Source organism: Pipistrellus hanaki (assembly GCF_964339955.1).
Source record: "Pipistrellus hanaki genome assembly, chromosome: 10".
NCBI lineage: Eukaryota > Metazoa > Chordata > Mammalia > Chiroptera > Vespertilionidae > Pipistrellus > Pipistrellus hanaki.
In genome coordinates, this window is record NC_140512.1 from 11,548,946 (window position 1) to 11,570,560 (window position 21,615).

General features: G+C 43.6%; 1 protein-coding gene and 1 long non-coding RNA gene across 4 annotated transcripts in view; one reads left to right on the plus strand and one right to left on the minus strand.

Annotated features, from left to right (window-relative positions):
- Positions 1 to 232: 232 nt before the first annotated feature.
- LOC311629098 lies at positions 233 to 10,600 on the plus strand. The gene is made up of 2 exons (XR_014796145.1): positions 233 to 2,341; positions 2,586 to 10,600. It is a non-coding gene; the product is annotated as an uncharacterized lncRNA (long non-coding RNA).
- Positions 6,899 to 21,615, minus strand: part of ZNF398 (zinc finger protein 398) — a 73,934-nt gene continuing 59,217 nt past the window's right edge. For all 3 annotated transcript variants that reach the window (XM_084896869.1, XM_084896870.1, XM_084896868.1), the window contains 4 exons: positions 21,156 to 21,282; positions 20,286 to 20,399; positions 13,423 to 13,536; positions 6,899 to 11,926 (listed from right to left, as the gene is read on the minus strand). In XM_084896869.1, coding sequence (XP_084752995.1) covers positions 10,770 to 11,926; positions 13,423 to 13,536; positions 20,286 to 20,399; positions 21,156 to 21,282 — 1,512 coding nt within the window. In that variant the 3' untranslated portion in view covers positions 6,899 to 10,769. The remainder of the gene's footprint in view (positions 11,927 to 13,422; positions 13,537 to 20,285; positions 20,400 to 21,155; positions 21,283 to 21,615) is intronic.

Consider the following 21,615-nt stretch of genomic DNA (forward strand, 5'->3'; position numbering starts at 1 on the left):
AATTCCAGGCCCTCGCATTGGTATGGATGGATGATGGAGAAGTGATCAGGCTGATGTGTCAGAGGAGGGCTGAACTCTTCCTCCCAGAAAAGGGGCACTGTATTTTAATAGCAGCCTCTTCCAAACCTTTCAATGCAGATCAAAGTTACTTAAAAAAAAAAAAAAAAAAAAAAAAAGTTATTCTTTTTTAAAAAAATAATATATTTTATTGATTTTTTTACAGAGAGGAAGAGAGAGGGACAGATAGCCAGAAACATAGGTAAGAGAGAATCATCAATCAGCTGCCTCCTGCACATCCCCACTGGGGATGCGACTGCAACCAAGGTACATGCCCCTGACCGGAATCGAACCTGGGACCCTTCAGTCTACAGGCCGCCGCTCTATCCACTGAACCAACCTGTTTCGGCCAAAGTTACTTTGAAACCTCAGGCCAAGGCAGAAGAGGAACCAAGGAGAGGCCAGGGTAGGCGAATGGAGAAGACAGGGGGAAGAGGGAGCATTCGTTAATTCCTTCCACAAATATTTGCTGAGCACTTACTATGTGCCAGGTACTGCTTAGGCCAAGGTTGGGCTTTGTGGTTAGATACACCTGAGTTTAAATTCCAAAATCACCAATCACTAGCTTTGGCTGTTAACAAGTTATTTAACTTCTGAGCTTCACTTTGTCTCTTGATATAAAAATATATGAAAAAAAAGAATGCCAACTCACCAACTGTAGAATCAAATGAGATGAGAACAGGGCTTAGCACACAGTATGTACTCAACAAAGGTAGTCACCACCAAAAGGTAAGTCCTCAAAATAGTGTCTACTTTGTCTTCTTAGATGCCTAGTCCCAATCTTGAAAAGATAGCGATCTCCAAGGATTTAGTATTGCCTGTATGGAGACAGACCTGCCACAGAACTGCCCCAGACTGGTAGAACCCTTTTGTTCTACTGCACTTAGTGAAACAAAGGGCATTATTGGACCAAGGGAGACATGTCCTTAGAACCCCATATTCAGATGGACAAATATATCAAGTACTTCCTCTGCTAGTCACCCGTCTAGGATTCAGGGTGAATGCTTTGTGAACTTAGTACAAAGATGATGCTTCTCCCTCAGCCTCGAGAGCTGCTGACCTAACTACTGAGATCTGCCAGAACTTTCTCAACAACCATTCCCATTGCCTTATTTCCTGCTGAGCCCTGCCTCTAGAATCAAATGATGACTTCCCCACTGTGCATCCAAAGACCCTTTATTAATCTCCAGTGCACAGCTCCTGCTCCAGTAAAGCAGGCTAACTGGTCATTTCCAGTCTAATAATTCACTTTCTGTTTCCACGATCTTCTAAACTCACAGGCACATTAGAGTCACTTGGGAGAACTTAAAAAAAAAATAAAAAAATCCATGCCTCATCTCAGACAAATGAAATCATGCCTGGGTGGGCCCTGGCATACATAGTTGTTTTTTAAAAATATATATCTTATTGATTTTTTACAGAGAGGAAGGGAGAAGGATAGAGAGTAAGAAACATTAATGAGCGAGAGACATTGATCAGCTGCCTCCTGCACATCCCCAGCCACTAGGGATGTACCCGCAACCAAGGTACATGCCTTTAACCGGAATTGAACCTGGGACCCTTCAGTCCGCAGGCCAACACTTTATCCACTGACCCAAACCAGTTTTGGCTGGCATACATAGTTTTTTAAGCTCCCCAGGTTATTATAATGTTCAGCCAAGAACCAGCATTAACAGTTTTCCTGCTATTCCTCAGGTCCTTGACTCAGCCCCACAAGATCTCCCTGAGGGTCATTCTAAATGATCACTTACTGATTCAAAATAAAATATGATTTCATTATTCTTGTGCACTGTTTTTTATCCTGCTTCCTCATGAGGTTAGCTTGCAGATACTGTTTTTCCTGTATAATTTTTAATAACTGTAAATTCAAAGCCAAGAACTGGCTTGATGTGCATAACTTTAGGTACATCCCTGATTTTGAATCCTGCTTGTTTAACCCAATCTCTGCCTTACCGACTTGTTATAATTCCTCATGTACATAAAACTGGTGAGCTTGCATAAGTTGCTGGTAAAAGGCAACACATTGCAGTATATAGGTCTACCTGGTATTTTCTGCATCCCACTTGGTTTTCAATCTCTACCCACATGTACGTCCCTTCCCCCACTGCTTCCCAAATGGCAATCTCAGGCAGCTTCTGCCCACCAGCCAGCACAGGCAAGCAAATTGGAAGTAAAGAAACAACCACGGTCCAATCCTGAATGAGGAGCACCAGCATCCCAGAGACTGTTTACCTGGTCAGCAAGTAATTCTTCTGTACCTACTATGGCAACACTTTCTTCTCAGGCCTTTAATATGTTTTTTGTTTTTTAAAAAAATATATTTTATTGATTTTTTACAGAGAGGAAGGGAGAGAGATAGAGAGCTAGAAACTTCGATGAGAGAGAAACATCGACCAGCTGCCTCTTGCCCACCCCCTACTGGGGATGTGCCCGCAACCAATGTACATGCCCTTGACCGGAATCGAACCTGGGACCTTTCAATCCGCAGACCGACGCTCTACCACTGAGCCAAACCGGTTTCGGCTCAGGCCTTTAATATGTTTTAAAGCATTTTTTAAGACCGTCCCTCATTTGAGCCTCACACCACCGACGTAAAGTTAGTAAAGTATGCAATACTTTCACACTACACGTGACAAATGAAAGCAAGATTAAAACTCTGGCCTCCTGACTTCATTTCCAGGACCATTCTCATGAAAATAATCCATGTCCCTATAAAAGCATTAAGAATGTTATACACTCCCTAGCTGGTTTGGCTCAGTGGGTAGAGCATCAGCCTGTGGACTGAAGGGTCCCGGGTTCAATTCAGTCAAGGGCACATGTCCTGGTTGCGGGTTCAATCCCCAGTAGGGAGCCAATCAATGATTCTCTCTTATCATTGATATTTCTTTTTTTTTTCTTTAAAAATATTTTATTGATTTTGTACAGAGAGGAAGGGAGAGAGATAGAGAATTAGAAACATTGATGAGACAGTCATCGATCAGCTGCCTCTTGCACACCCCCCACCGGGGATATGCCCGCAACCAAGGTACATGCCCTTGACCGGAATCGAACCCAGGACCCTTCAGTCCCCAAGCCGACGCTCTATCCATTGAGCCAAACCGGTTCTGGCTTATCATTGATATTTCTATCTCTCCCTCTTCCTTCCTCTCTTAATGCTATACACAAGATATTTTACATTACATAGAATTTACAGGGGAAAATAACCATTGAATAACCCCAGCACTCTAGAAAAACCATTGCTAATTTGGTGTGTTTTCCTATCCTTAAAAAATGCAACCAACTGCATACTGTGTATTTAAAACAAAAGTTTATAGTTTTGCTAACATTTTGTCAGTATGTGTGGCTTTGGAATAATTATAATACGGATACTACATAGTAGAATGAAACTATTCGGTAATGATGCTTAACTCGTCAAGGTGCTTATTCTATTGGGTGGAAGCAATCACTTAGTAAGGCAGAAGCTGGAGAGAAACCAGACAAGGAAAGGACCACGAAGTGAAATCTTGAAGTCTATGATTTTAGAGGTCGACGTGACCTTACATTACCATCTTGTTCAATGTGCACATTAGAATTAAGAAAATGAGATCTCCACAAATTAAGTGGCTTGCTCCATATCAGGAAAGTGAGAATCTTAAAATGAGAATCCCGTTTTTAACCCCTGCTCAGGTGATCTTTCCGCTATCCAATTATTCATGGAGCAGCTGCATCCCTAGCACATGGCCTCCCTTCTTGGTTAACAGAATTTTTAGACTGGTTTCAAGATTTCACAGCAAATACTGGCTTTGCTAATAAACAGAAACAAAGCCATGTTGCCCATTGAGGCTTTGCCAACTCTTTTATTTAAAACTAGAGGCCCGGTGTGTGTGTGGGGGTGTCCCTCAGCCCAGCTTGCACCCTCTCCAATCCGGTGGGATCGGGCCTAAATGGGCAGTCGGATATCCCTCTCACAATGCAGGACTGCTGGCTCCCAACTGCTCGCCTGCCTGCTTTCCTGATTACCCCTAACGGCTTCTGCCTGCCAGCCTGATCACACCCTAACCACTTCCATGCCAGCCTGATTGATGTCTAACTGCTTCCCTGCCAGCCTGTTTGCCCCCAACTTCCCTCCTCTGCTGGCCTGGTCACCCCTAATTGCCCTCCCCTGCAGGGTTGAATGCCTCCAACTGCCTTCCTTGCAGGTCTGGTCCCTCTCAACTGCCATCCCTTGAAGGCCTGGTGCCTCCCAATTGCCCTTCCCTGCTGGCCATCTTGTGTCCACATGGGGGCAGTTATTGTGTGTTGGAGTGATGGTTTATCTACTCTTTTATTACAATAGATAGGATAGAGGCTTGGTGCGTGGGTGGGGGTTGGCTGGTTTGTCCTGAAGGGTGTCCCAGATCAGGGTGGGGGGTCCCCTTGGGGTATGGGGTGGCCTGAGCCAGGGGCCTGTGGTTTACAGACCAGCCACGCCCCCTGGCGACCAAAGCAGAGGCCCTGGTATCTGGAATTTATTTACCTTCTATAATTGAAACTTTGTAGCCTGGAGCGAAGCCAAGCCTCCTGCTAGCTCCATGGCCAGCAGCCATTTCTATTTGAATTTACCTTCTATAATTGAAACGTTGTATCCTTGAGTGGAGGCCTAGGCAGCAAGGGCAGGTGGAAAGCTTGGCTTCCTCCATTGCCTGGAAAACCCAAGCCTCCCTCCTGCTCTGTGGCTGTAGTCATCTTGGTTAGGGTTTATTTGTATACTCGCTCTGATTGGCTGGTGGGCGTGGGTTGTGGGTGTAGCGGAGTGATGGTTAATTTGCATATTACTCTTTTATTAGGTAGGATGTAACCTGGCAATTTTCAGAAAATTGCAGCACACTGCTTTTCAGCTTCCTTGACTAGGCTGTATCTTTCTGCATTTAGTGGATGGATGGTCTTAGGACTGAAATAATTTTTTGTTTTGAAGAGGCAATTTGTCCAAGTTGAAAAAGTCATTGTGTGTGTGTGTGTGTGTGTGTGTGTGTTTATAGACACCTAGAACAACCGTTGTTAAATATATAATGGTCAAAGTTACACACTTTAAAAAAATTGGAGCAGGAACAGAACCCTACAAAGTGACAAATTACTCCTTTTGCAAGTTATTTAAATATCATCTGTCAGGTCCTTTGTGAGAGACAATAATAAGCTCCAGTCTTTACAGGGACCCTCATGCAGGTGAAGCTGATGCTCTCCTCCTCTGGTAGTACGGGAAATGCCATAATGTGCCCCTGTCTGCCCATTCCCCAGTCACAGATCCTGGTGCAGGGACCACAAGACCATCCCTCCTGACAACAGCTGACTGAACCAAGATGACACGTAACTGACGGGCAGCCAATCCAAGGGTTGGCTGTAAGCTTCTGTGGCCTGATGTAGAAAGGACAGGGCCAGAACTAAGAAAAACCACGGGAACCAGAGGCACACGCTGTTGTGGCACACAGGAACTTGTGGGAGCCAGAAGTACTCAAAAGATGGAGTAACAGAACAGGCTGCATGGAAGCAAAAAGCTGAGATATTAAGAATCATGTACTTAGCCGAGACCGGTTTTGCTCAGTGGATAGAGTGTCGGCCTGCGGACTGAAAGGTTCCAGGTTCGATTCCGGTCAGGGGCATGTACCTTGGTTGCGGGCACATCCCCAGTGGGGGGTGTGCAAGAGGCAGCTGATCGATGTTTCTCCCTCATGGATGTTTCTAACTCTCTGTCTCTCTCTTCCTCTCTATAAAAAACCAATAAAATATATTAAAAAAGAAAAAAAGAAAAAAGAATCATGTACTTAGTTGAAACCGGTTTGGCTCAGTGGATAGAGTGTCCGCCTGCGGACTGAAAGATCCCAGGTTTGGTTCCAGTCAAGGGCGTGTACCTTGGTTGCAGGCACATCCCCAGTGGGAGGTGTGCAGGAGGCAGCTGATCAATGTTTCTCTCTCATTGATGTTTCTAACTCTCTATCCCTCTCTCTTTCTGTAAAATAATCAAAAACATATATATTTTTTAAAAATCCTGTGATTCTGTAGAGCAGCCTCGGTTCTTGATACTGCTCCAGGCTCAGCTGGCTTTATGGCCCTCTCTGGATGGGCCTTCACACCTCTTGATGGCTGCCATTCTGACACCTTCTACTGTCAGGCTCAGTGCTCAGCACTTTCACAGCTATCCCCTAACGTAACACCTCACAGACAGAGGTATGATTCTCCCTATTTTACAGATAAGGAAACTAGGCCCATGATGGTTAAATAATGCATGTACAGTATGTTACTTTTGCTGATACCAGGACTTGAGTCTAGGTCTGAGTCCATGCTCTAAACCAGTGGTTCTCAACCTTTCTAATGCTGCGACCCTTTAATACAGTTCCTCATGTTGTGGTGACCCCCAACCATAAAATTATTTTCATTGCTACTTCATAACTGTAATTTTGCTACTGTTATGAATCGTAAATATCTGTGTTTTCTGATAATCTTAGGCGACCCTGCTAGCGTTTTTTTTCCTCTACAGAGAACCGCTGCTGTAGAGCCCAAAATAATTTTGTTTGGGGTCACCACATGAGGAACTGTATTAAAGGGTCGCGGCACTAGAAAGGTTGAGATCCACTGCCTAAACCATGAAGCTGTACTAACCCAGGTAATGTGGCCTAAAACTAAGGCCTTGTACACTGCCCTCTCCCGTTCCCTCCCATCCTCAGCCTAACTTGACTACCTTTTGCTTGTAAGAGCTTGACACTTCCCTAGACAAAGAATGTCCTCCGTTGTACAATGCTGTTTGCTTTGTAGAGTGAAGGGAACAGGATCAAAGATATCCACCAAGCACACAGACAAAACATGTATTTGAAGAAAACAGACCCTCTGGTCTAGGAGAGCCTTGTGAGAAGACGCTTTTATTTTCTGTTACCGAGCAGCCTTTGGGCAATAGCTGTTGAGGGGCAGCTACAACATGGAGGAAGGGATGGGGTGCTTTCCTGCCCTTCCTCAAAAGAAATCCGAGCAGAAACTTGGGTTCGGCCTTAGCCAGTTTTCTCGTGGTTAGAATTTTGGCCCGTGAACTGAAAAGTTGAGGGTTCGATTCTGGTCAGGGGCATCATTAGAGAAAAAAAGAAATTTGGATTCTCCATACCATTTAGAATGAACAGATAAAGGAATGTGGGTCCTTTATACCAAGGCCTCTGCAGACAGACACAGTGAGCTCGTTATTCCCCAGTAGGCACAGGGTCTGGTCCTGGTTGAGATGGGCAGGGAGACTCAATCTCTCAAAAATGCTCCAAAGAGCCCAAACTGGTTTGGCTCAGTGGATGGAGCATCGGCCTGCGGACTGAAGGGTCCTGGGTTTGATTCTGGTCGAGGGCATGGACATTGGTTGCAGGCACATCCCCAATAGGGGGTGTGCAGGAGGCAGCTGGTCAATGTTTCTCTCTCATCGATGTTTCTAGCTCTCTATCCCTCTCCCTTCCTCTCTGTAAAAGATCAATAAAATATATATTTTTTAAAATGCTCCAAAGAGCAGCCCCTCAGCCATTCAGTAGGAACTCCGCAGGCTGTTCCTGATGAGGGAAGTTATATAAAGCACTGCTCTCGCCACAGCCCAGCTATGGTGTTGCCAACATCAAATATCCAGCAGAAAGGAGCAATCAATCATCAGCTTTCACTTTCTAGATAAACTTCCATTTATTTTCACATCTGTGGCTGAACCATAGGTTCACCTTATGGTGACAATGAAAAACCTTGTAAGCACAGTAAATCTGGTTACAGTCAACACCTGGATGCACTCCAGCGAGATGGTGCCCATTTATGAGATAATACAGATTTCTTAGTCCAGAGGGCAGCCTAATGAGCATGTTTCTGGCTTTTCCTCTTTGGTATCAAATCTGCTCATGACACCCAATCCACAGGTACTTCTTTAACTGCTGAGTTACTGCCTGGTTTCGCTCGGGAGCCCTGGCTGGACCAAGCTTCTCCATACACTGAAATCTTTTCCACTGATCCATTTTACTTACCCATTCTTGAATTTCAGGCAAACTCTCCAATTTGGAGATGGCCTGGAATTCTACCAGGTGGAGGGAGAGACCAGAATGCACCATAGTTGAACATCTAGTGTGTACCAGGGCCAAAGATTAGGAAAACCCCTACCTCTGTCTTTCTGGCATGGTCCTGCCCACCCCTTTCACTCTGCTTCATTGATATCTGAACTGTGTTTATTTCTTCCCATAGATTGGGATCCTGCTGACTACAGTTCCTTGAAGAAGGGACTGTGGGATCTATCTGTGGCATTTTAAACCACAGGTCTTTTTGTTAGTAAGCTCCATGTCCTCAGTAAATCACTGAGTAAGAAGAATTTTCCATATTACCTAGTCCAACATCATACCAAGAATTCCTTCTCCAGCATACTATGGTTGAATGCTGTTCAGAAAAGGGAACATACCACCTAAAGGTAGTACTATTAATTCTTCTCCCTTTTCAAGATCAGGGTGAAAACCAGAGCTGGATCTCACACTCAAGTTCCTGGTGGGTCACCTGTGAAACTAGAATTCCCAGAACCCCCCCAAGTCCCTCACAGTATGAGGCTAGGTCCTAGTTAGAAAGCTCCCAATATGCCAGCATTCTGTCCTCATCTGTCTTGGTTTGTTCCATAGTCCTGGGTTTCTTCATCACCTTCACACTCTTATGGCCTCACAAACATTTCTTAGAGGTCTCCCTCAATTCCTGGTACTGTGACTCTCGGAGTAGATGCTATCACTGTGATTATCCTGAAGAGCAGCATGTTCAGACAGAGCCTTCCCAGAGGCAAAGCTGGCTGGGGTAATGACGCTTTTCCCTGGTGTGGTTATGCACAACCAGGCAGGCTAAAGGCGGTGCTAGGTGATAAGGAAAAAATGGGTCCTTCCCTTACTACTTCATCAACAAAGTGTCCTAATTACTTATAGACCTTGTTTCCAGGCATCTCAGGAAGGTCAGGGGAAACAAAAGCGTGTGGATATAATCAGCTTTTCTACTTAAGACTTAGGGTTTCTGTATTCTCTGCCTTCCACCTCAGGCTCCAAGCAGGAGTAGCATAACAGATCAAACTGATTTCAATCAAGTTTCAGCAGGAATGTCTCTGCTTTGATTTTGCTTCTTATTTGGCTTTGCCTGGATAGAAGCCAGAGATAGAGATAGGATTTTGGCAAAAGCAGCAATGTATCACAAGATATAAAAAATGTTTTTTCTTAAAAGCTTTTTCTCTTTCACCAGCCTCCCTTCGCAGATGAAAATATGAGATCAGTAAAGGAAAAGAAAGGGACTTGCACCCAATTGCAAAGCCACTTAGGAGCAGCACAGGCTCAGAGACTCCCAGGGGAATGAATGACCCTGACCAAAGGACACATGGTAGCCAAGGTCCCTGAAAGCAGAACTAGCAGGAAGAGGCTATCCCTGTTTGCCTCTGGTGCTCCGCTCTCAGTGATCTATGAAGTCCCTCAGTCCGTCCACTGCCAACTCGGGAATGGCCAGATGGGTGAATATTTTCTAATGGCTCAAGAAAATTGCATTATCACACCAGCACCTCACTACTGAGATGAAAGCTGGGAGTGCCAGTGCACCCAGCTTTTCTGAAACTCCGTAATCCTTCTGGAAAGTGATTTTTTTTTTTTTTTCTGCTGAGGACTGTCAAGAATATCAGACACTAGAAATCGAAAAGCCATCTTATTGGCTTATAAATAACAAGAACTGGAAGTAAGTACCTCTAAGAAACGTGGTTCAGGCATAAATGTTAGGCTGTTCTGTCATTTCTCTGCGATTTCTGGCTTTTATAGCTGGGGCTGAGAACACGGTTCCAAACATTTTAAACCAGCACCTCGGCAGAGGTTTCCAGCAGTTTAAATGCCAGTGAGAGGCTTAATGCTGCAAATCAAGCTGGTGAAAGTTAAGCACTGTTCTCCTTAAGAAGCTTTTAAAGTCAGATTTCTTGCTCACCCAATATTTAACAAAATGTACTTTAAAAGAATTAGTCTAGAAAGGCCATATTGAGCTATCGTTTGGGAAGAGGCAGTCCATTAGCACACGAGTGGACTTTAGCTAGTATTGGAAGGAGCAGGAGTATGGACTGAGGCTCGAGCACTTTCTTCTAACAACTGTCTTATCATCATGGGTCTAAGGCTTTGCTTCAGATGAACTTCAAGCTTTGGAGGTTCTTCCCATGTACCTGTCTCTACCCAGAGCTGCAATCACTCTTTGTCTATTACCCTGTGATGAATTACCAAAGGCCAAATCATGTTTTCCTCTCTCTTTGCAACTTCTGCTTAGGTCTCATTTTTTTTTGAAAAGATGGGGATGCTGGACTCTTTCTGTGTTTCAAAATGTGCTATTATTGGCCTGGCCAGGATGGCTCAATGGTTGAGTACTGACCTATGAACCAGGAGCTCACGGTTTATTTCCTGATCAGGGCACATGCCTGGGTTGTGGGCTCCATCCCCAGTGAGAGACATGCAGGAGGCAGCCAATGAATGATTCTCTCTCATCATTGAAGTTCTCTCTCTCTTCCTTCCTCTCTGAAATAAAAAAAAATATGCTAAAAAAAAAAGTGGTATACTGGTAATGCTGTGAAGTTCCCAAACTCAAGCATGTCTCTAGTCAAGTGTACAGGACCCCAAATGCATCAATGTGTCAATCAATAGTGATTACTTCCAGAGTGGAGGAGCTCAAGTCCCTTTCTCTTGTCCTGGGTGAGCATGGATAACCGGGAGGGAGATTCACAAAACTCCCCCTCCACTACCTTCCCCATACCACTGATGGGCCTCTAGACCTTCCGTGTTAACGCCAAGGCCAGAGGTTTCCAGCCCCGTTAGGAGAGGACCCGGTGGGTCAGGCGGCTGTCCAGATGGGTCACTCTCACCCCCACAGCCTCCGTTGTGGCCTGACCGTAAGTGGTCCTTAAGCGTCTGTTTGTAGCGGAAGCTCCTGCCGCAGTAGGCACAGGGGTAGGGCCGCTCGCCTGTGTGGATGCGCTGGTGCTTCATGAGGTGGTGCTTGCGGATGAAGGTCTTGCCGCATTGCGTGCAGCTGAAGGGCCGCTCTCCGGTGTGCAGCCGCCGGTGGTTCAGCAGGTGCTCCTTGCGCATAAAGCTCTTACTGCAGTCTGTGCACGGGTAAGGACGCTCGCCTGTGTGGATCATCTGGTGTCGGATCAGGGCTGAGTGGCCATTGAAGTCAATGCCACACTGGGGGCAGGAGAAAGGCCGCTCCTGCGCATGCCCGCGCTGGTGGAGCAGGAGGCTGATTTTCAGGCTGAAGCTCCGGCCACACTGCGTGCAGCGGAAGGGCCTCTCACTGGCATGAGCTCGCCGGTGGTTGGTGAGGCGGGCCTGGTCTGCAAAGCGCTTGGGGCAATCCGGACAGGGGAAAGGGCGCTCAGTGCTGCTGTGGACCCGTAGGTGGTAGGTGAGTCTTGACGGGTGAGTGAAAGTCCTGGCGCAGTGTGGGCAGGTGGGGGGCGTCTCACTGGCATGGGCCTGGGGGTTGCTGCCGAGCTCAGCTTGCTGAGAAAAGTGCTTGGGACACTGGGCACAGGACAAGGGGTGCTCACCAGTGTGGCTACACTGGTGGGTCAGCAACATGTCTTGGCTGAGACTCTTGCCACAGTGGTGGCATGAGAACATCTGCTCTCCAGCAGGGGGCGGCAGGGGGTAGCTACCCAACTGAGTGAACGTCACTTGTCCCTCGGAGGCTTCTGCCAGGTCAGTGGCCGGATGTACAAAAGGTGCCATGGATGGAGGTTGCTGGCCTTTGAAAGCAACATCTGAAAAAGTATCCTTTGCTGCTGCTGCTGGTGGAGAAGAGAAGGGGACAGGAACCTTGGGGCACAAGGAGGCTCTGGCGAGGCCTTCGGCTTTGATGACAAGCTGCTCATCTGAAAGAAAGGACTCAGAGTCACACCCATCACATCCTCACAGAAGCTGAGCGTTCCTCCCCAGCTCTCACAGACTGCTCTCAGCTCTCAGTTGGCTCCAATAAGAAGCTCAGTGTAGGTCTGAGATAATCATCAAATCATCCATGGTCCCTGTGGCAAATCACCAGAGAATTTACTACTGAACATCTTCAATTCTCCCCGTTTGAAGAGGAACAACCTTGACATCAATCTTCCCACCATTACTTTCATTATGTTCCTCCTCTGCTCACAAACTTTGAGTTTGCTGCCTATTGTGACAGGCCTAAACTCATGTATTAATCTACTCCCATTCCTCTGTATTCTGCCAGATAAAGCCTTCCTGGTTGCTAGCTCTCTCTTTACTGACCCTGAGAATGAAGTACACATTTCTGCTTCACATCTCCACTTACTCTGTCTTTCCTTTTGTAGAATGTATCCACCCTCTTCCGAATTATACCCAGCACTTCACACCAATCAACCAAGGCCCAGCTCTGGCTTCATCCTTCTTTAGGCCTTATCTAAAAATGTAAACCAAAACTGATGCATATTCTCCAAACTTCTCATTTCTTGAATATAAGTCCCACTCACCCCTGACACTTAACAACAGGCAGGCCTAGTATTGATGTGTGCCCCCATTATAAATATCTTGAAGAACAGAACCTGTCTTATTTCCTAGATTCTAAAAGAACATAGGGCATAGAGGCTATTAAAAATCAGATTGCATTAAGTTATGTAAACAATCAAGTACCATCTCATCTTGAGATTCTCTTCTATAATTCAGATAGCAAAATAAAGATGGTGCTACCTACCTCAGAAGGAAGATAATTTGCTGTTTCCCTTCATCATTTCTCCTGAGGTCCAGCTCTTTATTGATAGTCCCATTTGTGCTTCCCCAATAACATTTTTGTCCCCACTGCTTGTCCTGCTCCCCTTTCCCCTTTTTGTTCTATCCTTTCTCCATGATCTTTAAATGTTCTTCTGTCTTTCCCCATCCTCATATTTTCGGTCTATCTGTATGCACTTATTTTTCTTCCCCTGACAATTCTAATTTGTCTTTACACTTAAGAGTGTGTTTTCTTGCCCGGCCAGCGTCGCTCAGTGGTTGAGCTTCGACCTATGAAACAGGAGATCACAGTTTGATTCCTGGTCAGGGCCCGGGGAAGTGGGCTCGATCCTCAGAATAGTGTGTGCAGAAGGCAGCCAATCAATGATGTTTCCTATCACTGATGCTTCTATCACTCTCTACCTCTCCTTTCCTCTCTGAAATCAATATTATTTTTAAAAAGAGTGTGTTTTCTCACTTTAAATGTATCTTAATTTGATTTGTTTCATTTCTCACTTACTGGAGTATGTCATTTTCCCCTTTTCCCATTCTTCTCTCACTTCCTTGCCTCCACATCCCATTTCAAAGCTGTGTTTTCAGTCAGTCCTGGCACAGCTGGACTTGGGCGTGAAGGTCTCTTCGATTCATTACTCACCAGCATAGGGGCCCTTGTATATGTCACTCTGCTTGGTCTCCTGTGGGGGCCCAACCTGGGGCTCTTCCTCTTGTTTAATCCAAGACAGAATATCTGATGTTGAAATGACAGGCTCTGTTTGTAGGGGGAAAAGAGAATGGCCTTCAGGGACTTGAATCAGAAAATGAAAATAATCATGTTGGTTTGTTAAATACTACACATGGTGCCCAAATTTAACTATAACAACAATATGGAATCAGCCTTTTAAAAATGCTTACAACACCTAGAGAACTAGTTCAAAATGAAGCCAAATTTATTTATTTTTACATGATGTACCCAGCTTGATTCACTATTTCCAGTGGGCCCATTTCATTAAATTTTTTTTTGGAGATGACTCCCATAAATAATTTAAAATCACCCAAGTCAGTATGGTACAGTGGATAGAGCACCGGCCTGCAGACTGAAGGGTTTTACTTCAGTCAAGAGCTCATGCCTGGGTTGCAGGCTCAATCCCCAATAGGGGGCATGCAGAAGGCAGCCAATCAATGATTCTCTCTCATCACTGATGTTTCCCTCTCTCTCCCTTCCTCTCTGAAATCAATAAAAATATATTTTCCAAAAAAAAGAATCTAAAATCAATAGTACCTTCCATTTCATTAGCATAATTACTTTTAAAATATTTCCATTTTTTGTTTCATAGCTTTTTTATGAAATAAGGAATATTCTTTCCATTTAAGTAGAGAGGGCCCACAGAAGTTAAATCTACAATATATAATAAAGAAGTAATATGCTAATTGGTCCTAATGGTGTCACAGTCATGACCAGGCTGACCAGGCTGTGTGCGCACAGGAGCTGGTGGGCGGGGATGGGGGTGGGGACTTGTGCCACCAGGACATGAGGCTGCTGAGGCCCCCCTTTTCCTCCCCTCCCATCCCTCGTGGAAGCATACACAGGCCCCTGGCCCAGAGCAGGGCATCAGGTCAGGGGCGGGGCCTCAGCAGAGAGCTCTCAGCACTCCTGCACCAAGGTCTGAAGGCACATAGGCAGTTACGGGGTTTAGGCCAGGAAGGGAGAGCAGATAGGCAGTTAGGGGGATCAGGCCAGGTGGGGAGAGCAGATAGGCAATTAGGGGGATCAGACAAGGAGGGGAGAGCAGTTAGGGCGATCAGGCCAGCAGGGGAGAGCAGTTAGGCAGTTAGGGGCATCAGGCCAGGAGGGGAGAGCAGTTAGGGGCATCAGGCCAGCAGGGGAGCAGTTAGGGGCATCAGGCAGGCAGGTGAATGCTTATGAGCCAGTGATTCTGGATTGTGAATGGGATCCCAGATTAGAGAGGGAGCAGACCAGGCTGAGGGACCCTCCCCTCCCCGGCCGCATGCACAAATTTCGTGCACTGGGCCACTAGTAGATAATAAATATTCATGGTAAGTACCATATGTTCAATGATTTTAAAATATGGCAGGGGGAAAAAAGCAAAGAAACAAGATTGACCAACAATATTTTCCTTAAATGTTAATTAAAAAACAAATATATTTCCAGAACTACAAAGTTAGGTAAGTTTAAATACAGACTTGACTCCTCAGAAACATATTTTTCAGGTTCCCAACTCTAGGCTCTCTCTAAGACATCATATCACCTTTGCCTATTCAATTGCATAGGTCTTTATTTCCTGAATGCTGGGGTGAGGGAAAATAGTGTGTATAAGTCCCTCAGAACTTGGAGGTTTTTTCAGAAAAAAAAGAAAAAAGAAAAAAAGAATAGCCTCCAGAAGCTTATATACCTCATCTGGTCAGCAAGAAACAGCTATGCTTGCTATTCCAGCCGAGGCCTATATAACCTTTCTTGGCCTAAAAGACCAAGCTGGCAAGTTGACAAGGTCCAGAGAGTAAATTCATGCTCTCTTTATTCTCAGAAAAGCCTCATAGGGCTGGAACCGGTTTGACTCAGTGGATAGAGCGTCCATCTGCGGACTGAAAGATCCCGGGTTTGATTCTGGTCAAGGGCATGTAGTACATTGGTTGGAGGCACATCCCCAGTAGGGGGTGTGCAGGAGGCAGCTGATCAATGATTCTCTCTCATCGATGTTTCTAGCTCTCTATTCCTCTCTCTTCCCCTCTGTAAAAAATCAATAAAATATATTAAAAAAAGAAAAAGAAAAAAAAAGAAGAAAACCCTTAAAGACAGGTTATGGCTTTATCCTTAGAAACTGAGAACTCACTGGTTTTCCCAATGCCTTTGAATCAGAGACCACTGAAATCTAAGGTACACCCCAAGCAGTAATAAGAGCTTGAACAAGACTAAGGCCTCAAAGACAGTCAGGTTATACAGAGATTGGAAACAGGTTTTAGCACATGTGGCAGTTTGCCTTTCCAACATCCCACTTTGAGCTACAAGATTGAAATGTATTAAACATGCTCTGACCTTAACTTTTTTCTTTCAGGTTTTATATACACACATATAAAGAAAAAAGCAGGAGGGGAAAGGCTAGGTATAAGGAAAAGGATCTTTTAACAGACATCCATAGGATGAACTTTCTATTCATCAATGATACGAGACTTTTAGAATGTTTAATTGCTGCCCTGACCAGTGTGGCTCAGTTGGTTGGGTGTCCTCCTGTGCACCAAAAGGTTGCCAATTTGATTCTCAGTCAGGGCAGATGCCCGAGTTGTGGGCTCAATCCCTGGTAGGGGGTATACAGGAGACAGACAATCAATGTTGATGTTTTGCTCTCACAGTGACGTTTCTCTCTCTAGAAAAATCAATAAAAAGCCTTTTAAAATACTTAATTGCTTCTCTGCATCAATTTTGAGTAATAAGTTAGTGCTCTAGAAACCTCAAAGTGAATCAAGTGGCTCTGAATTTGTTTTTATTATTACAAACTCACAGAATGTTACATATTTGATAAGCTCCAATCCACAGTAGTCATTATTCCTTTTAATGCTCAAATGGTCCCTCCTTTGGTGAGTAGGAGCCCCCTCAAATCTGTTCTCTGTCATTTCCCATCAACAAACATCTGTGAGTTTTTTTCCATTTCTGATATGACAAACTATCCCAGGTTCACTCTGGACATTCAAAGCACACAATCAATGGAATTTAGAGACCACAATCTGAATGATAAGGATGCTAACTGCTAATAGGTCACAGCTTCTAGGTCTTTTCAATGAAAGGGTCACTAAGTTTATAGAAAAAGGAAAGTGTCATGAGTTTATATTATATTTAAGATTGTAAGATTTAATTTAAATCCTTTGATTTAATACTTATTTTTTCTCTCTCACACTGAAAATTTTGGTTCCTAATGACATTAACACGATCTTTAAAAATTTAAGTAAAATATTTACAAAATCAAAACTGTAGCCCTGGCCAGGTGGCTCAGTTGGTTGGAGCAATGGTTTAATTCCCAGTCGGGGCATATACCTAGGTTGCAGGTTCATTCCCTGGTTGGGGTGCATATGGGAGGCAACCGATCGATGTTTCTCTCTCACATTGACATTTTCGTTCTCTGATGTTTCCTTCTCTCAAATCAATAAAACATTGAGGATTAAAAACAACAACAATAAAACAGTATATTTAGAGAGGTTTAGTTTCCACTCTAGTCTCTCTCTCTCCCTGAATAGATAGCTGTTCTGACTGGTTTTTATTCTCATCTTCTATTGTTTCTTTGTGAAAATATAAGCAACTATGTATATATCTTGATATTTCCCCCCTTTGTGTGGCATACTAAACAAGCTGTGCTGTACCTTGATTTTTTTTTTTTACTTGACAGTATATTCTGGACATGTCCACAGCAGCTTAGAGATCTTTCTCATTCCTTCTCATAGATGTTCTATGCAGCTGAACCACTGTTTATTCAAGCATTTCCTATTGATGGGCATTTGGATTCTCTCCAACCTCTGGGTACATTAGTCAATGGCCAACCATAAAAGCTATGCAGAACTGAAAAAAACTAAGCCAGTTCTCTAGAAGTGTAAGTTGTTAGTACAGCTCATTGGCCACATATTTCTTCATTGAACTTGGGAAATCCCAGAAACTACTGTTTTCCCAAAAATAAGACAGTGTCTTATATATTAATTTTTGCTCCCAAAGATGCTCTAGGTCTTATTTTCAGGGGATGTCTTATTTTCCATGAAGAAGAATACGGTACACATTTATTGTTAAAAGAAAATAAAGGAAATTTATTACATGTATACGGTATGGTAGTACGGTAGTTGTCAACACAAACCAGACAAACTGAATCCCACAATATCAAGAATTTACTCATTTTTTCAATGTCATCATCTTCTGGAACATCATCATAACAATCCAATTCCTGAATTTCCTGGTGAATTTCTTGTGACTCCATTTCTTTCAGAATCAGTGGACCAAATCTCTCATGTTTAGCCTGGGGGGGGGGGCCTTATTTTTGGGGGGGATGCCTTATATTTTACTCAGAAGGAAACCTGTAAGTAGGTCTTATTTTCGGAGGATGTCTTATTTTCGGGGAAACACAGTAGCTATTCTTTTTGAATAATGATACTTAAAGTTTCTCTGGTCACTTAACTTAGATCAGTATAAGTAAGTTAATATATACTGGATTAAATAATTAGGTCTTAACCCTACAGTGCATAGATTATGGTTTTATCAACTATAGTGTGGTGGGAGTATATAACCTGAGGACCTTTTATAAATAAAAGATCAGGAGAACGTGGATACTAAGATACAGGCCTGATACAGATACCTATGTGGTGACAGTATGGCAATTGCTGGCCAAGTCACCACAGTGGCACTCAAAGCACATTCCTCATAGGCCTCAGGAATCCCAACAGTGGACACTTAAAGACACAAAATGAACGTGAAAACATTAGTTTATGCCAACAACAGGCTCTGGAGAAAGCAAGAGAATCCAGAAAAACTGAATACTGATCAGGTAAGAGGAAGGTGATAAATGCTGAGTTTTTAAAGTTTGAGAGGTAGTCAATAATAAAGTCTGATCACAAAAAATATAAGACTGTAATGTCTAAACTGGTTGACTATTATTTTAACTATGAGGAAATCTGATTTTGTGTTGTGTGCATGTTTTAAACAGATAAGGGCCTTGCTGTCTGAAAGGAGCTGGAACCTTGAGGTTCTGAGATGTATACAACGGTTTAAACTGAGTTAAAACTGGTACTAATATCTGACTCCTTAAGGCTTAAGGCTTAAGTAGACAAAAAATATTTGATACATGCAAAAACTAATATTTTGAAACTTTCTATGAAACAGGTGTGGGGCTGTAATAGGTGGTAAGTATTTGTGTAATAATTCAAAACCTCTAAGTTTTATCATTTCCAGGATGCTTCTTTTCTCAAATAGGATAAACTAAAATAAAAGGATTATATTGGGATGTGCCTTAATCACTGATTTTGTTTATGAAAAGATGGTCTTGCTGGACCAGAGTGAAGGTATAAACATGGGATAATGGTGATACACCTAAAACAAAAATGATCAAAGTTTCCCCAGCTCACATCAGATGGAAAGACACAAACTGAAAGTAAAGGGATAGAAAAAGACATTTCATGAAATGGATACACAGCTGAAACCGGTTTGGTTCAATGGATAGAGCGTCAGCCTGCGGACTGAAAGGTCCCGGGTTCAATTCCGGTCAAGGGCATGTACCTTGGTTGCGGGCACATCCCCAGTAGGGGGTATGCAAGAGACAGCTGATCGATGATTCTTTCTCATCGATGTTTCTTTTCTTTCTTAAATATATTTTATTGATTTTTTTTATAGAGAGGAAGGGAGAGAGATAGAGAGTTAGAAACATCGATAAGAGAGAAACATCGATCAGCTGCCTCCTGCACACCCCTACCGGAATGTGCCCGCAACCAATGTACATGCCCTTGACCGGAATTGAACCTGGGACCCTTCAGTCCGCAGACCGATGCTCTATCCACTGAGCCAAACCGGTTTCGGCAACTCACACATTCTTAAAAATAAAATAATGTGTGGCAGGTATATCCTTACCACAGAAAGAATGTTTACTTAAGATTTGAGCATTTCATTATATTTAAAATTTACTCAAAAAACCCCCAAAACAAACAAAACTGAACTCTAGATTAATGATATTCATGCTAAACTACAAAGAGGGACAGGTGTTGGTGTCTACTGATTTTGAAATATAATGAAAATAGAATTGATGAATTGATGATGAATAGAGGGGTGTAGAGATGGTATATATGTGATAAACTATAAAATGTATAGACAGACTTGAGGGGCTTTTTTTACCACTAGGTAAAATCTAGGTGACAGGTACCTAGGAGTTCAATGTAAAATTACCTTTCTAATTGCTTGAAATTTTTTGTAATAAAATATTAGAATAAAATAACAGTATATGAGACAGGGGTAAAGTTGTAAGAGACATTCATCTAGTAGAGACATCTAGCAGATGAAGTTTCTGTGAGCTTTCTATCTAGCAAAGAACAAAAATGGCGTGAGATTTTTCTACTAGCAGAGGTGGACAATGGCTAGCAGTCTTTCCCACACAAAATCGAGCAGCTTAACAAAAAACACATTAGGGATGGTTACTCAACGATAGCTGGTTCCCACACTGGGCAACATTTGGTTGAGTCCATCTCTGAGGGACCCTGAAGATCCCCGCCCCTCCAGCACTTCTCAATGACCAGGTTACATTCCCAGGAAGCCACTTTCCTTCCAAACGAGCACCACTGCTTGCTCTGCCATCTGAGGACATAACTAGGGTTCACAACCTTCATCATGGGATGCAATTAGCAGTCCTCATATGTGTGTATTGATGGGTGAAAACATGGGACAAGGTGGTCTCTCAAGTCCTAAGCCATCATCTCTGACCAAGTAAAATCGAGGTGACAGGTTTACAGGGAGACACGGAGTGGCGAATCTTTCCTCTCACTTACCTTCACTGGGGTCGGTGGGAATCGCACTTTCCTCTGGCCCCGCATGATCCTCCGTATTATGTCCTCCTTCTGGCTGAATCTGAGATAAGACATCAGGCTGATTCATGGCATAATCTAGGAATAAGAAGGGAAAGGGGGTATAAGAAAGAGATAAGTCAGAATGACAACTAATTACCATCAAGGTAGAACTGAAGCTTTCTTTCTTTTAATTTTTAACCCAGATTAAAGATTATTTTTTCCATTGATTTCTTTTTTTAAGAGAGTGGAAAGAGTGGGGGGGTGGGGGTGGGAGGGGTTGGGGGGATGGAGGCGGGGAAAAACATCGATGTGAGAGAAACACATCAATTGGTTGCCTCCCAGACCAGAGCCGGGGATCGAACTCGTGCTAACCATTGAGAAACTGGCCAAGGAGAGCTGAAGGCTTTGGGGTCCCCAGGCCAAGCAGATTTCTTTTAAATTATAGATCTCTTCTCCCCATCCATTCACCTCCAACTATATCCATTAGGAAAATATTAAGAGGAGAGGTAACGTGTGGGAAAAGCACACAGGCTATTTTGGCACAGCCTACTTGCTATTTTCATTGAGTAAGAGTGATAGCGTGTCTCAAGGGGAGGAATCAAGGCTCTCCCAAAGTGAAGGTTACCCACGGAAACCACTGCATAGCTCTGAGCTTCATTCACTGCCTATGTCTGGCACAAGGAGAAATTATATTTCCTATTTAGCAAGGGTGAACTGGATATCTGTGGCTTGGAAGCAGAATCTGAAGTGTGTAAGGACAGCATGAAAATGAGGACCACTGGAGGAAAGGGACTGTTCTGAGACCTCCTGGGGCTGCTATCACCTACTCACAAGGTGCCAACTCAGCCTCACCCATAGAGATGAGAGACTCGTAGTTGCCCTTCATGATATTCCTGTAAAGTTCCTTTTGCCATTCTTCTAACTTTTCCCACTCTGGAGTGGAAAAGTAGATGGAAATATCATCAAATGTCACAGGCACCTGCAATTACAATGACACTGGGGTTAGTCCCTCCCACTGCAATTCATTCAATAAACCTATTCTAAGTGCCTTCTAGTTATTAAAAAAAAAAACAACTATGTGAGCTGCTGAAAGGTTACAGGGAAAAAAATTAAGACACAGATCCAACCTCCAAGAGTTTACAATGTTTTCAAGGAGAAAGGCGATATAAGCTTCAAGGTTACAGTCACTCAGAGATAGGTAAAAATGAGAAACAGTATTAATTCACACAACATAACATATTCTGAATACTCACTAAGTACTAAGCCTATTCAAAGCCCCAGAATTATAAAAATAAGCTTTCTGCTCAAAAGG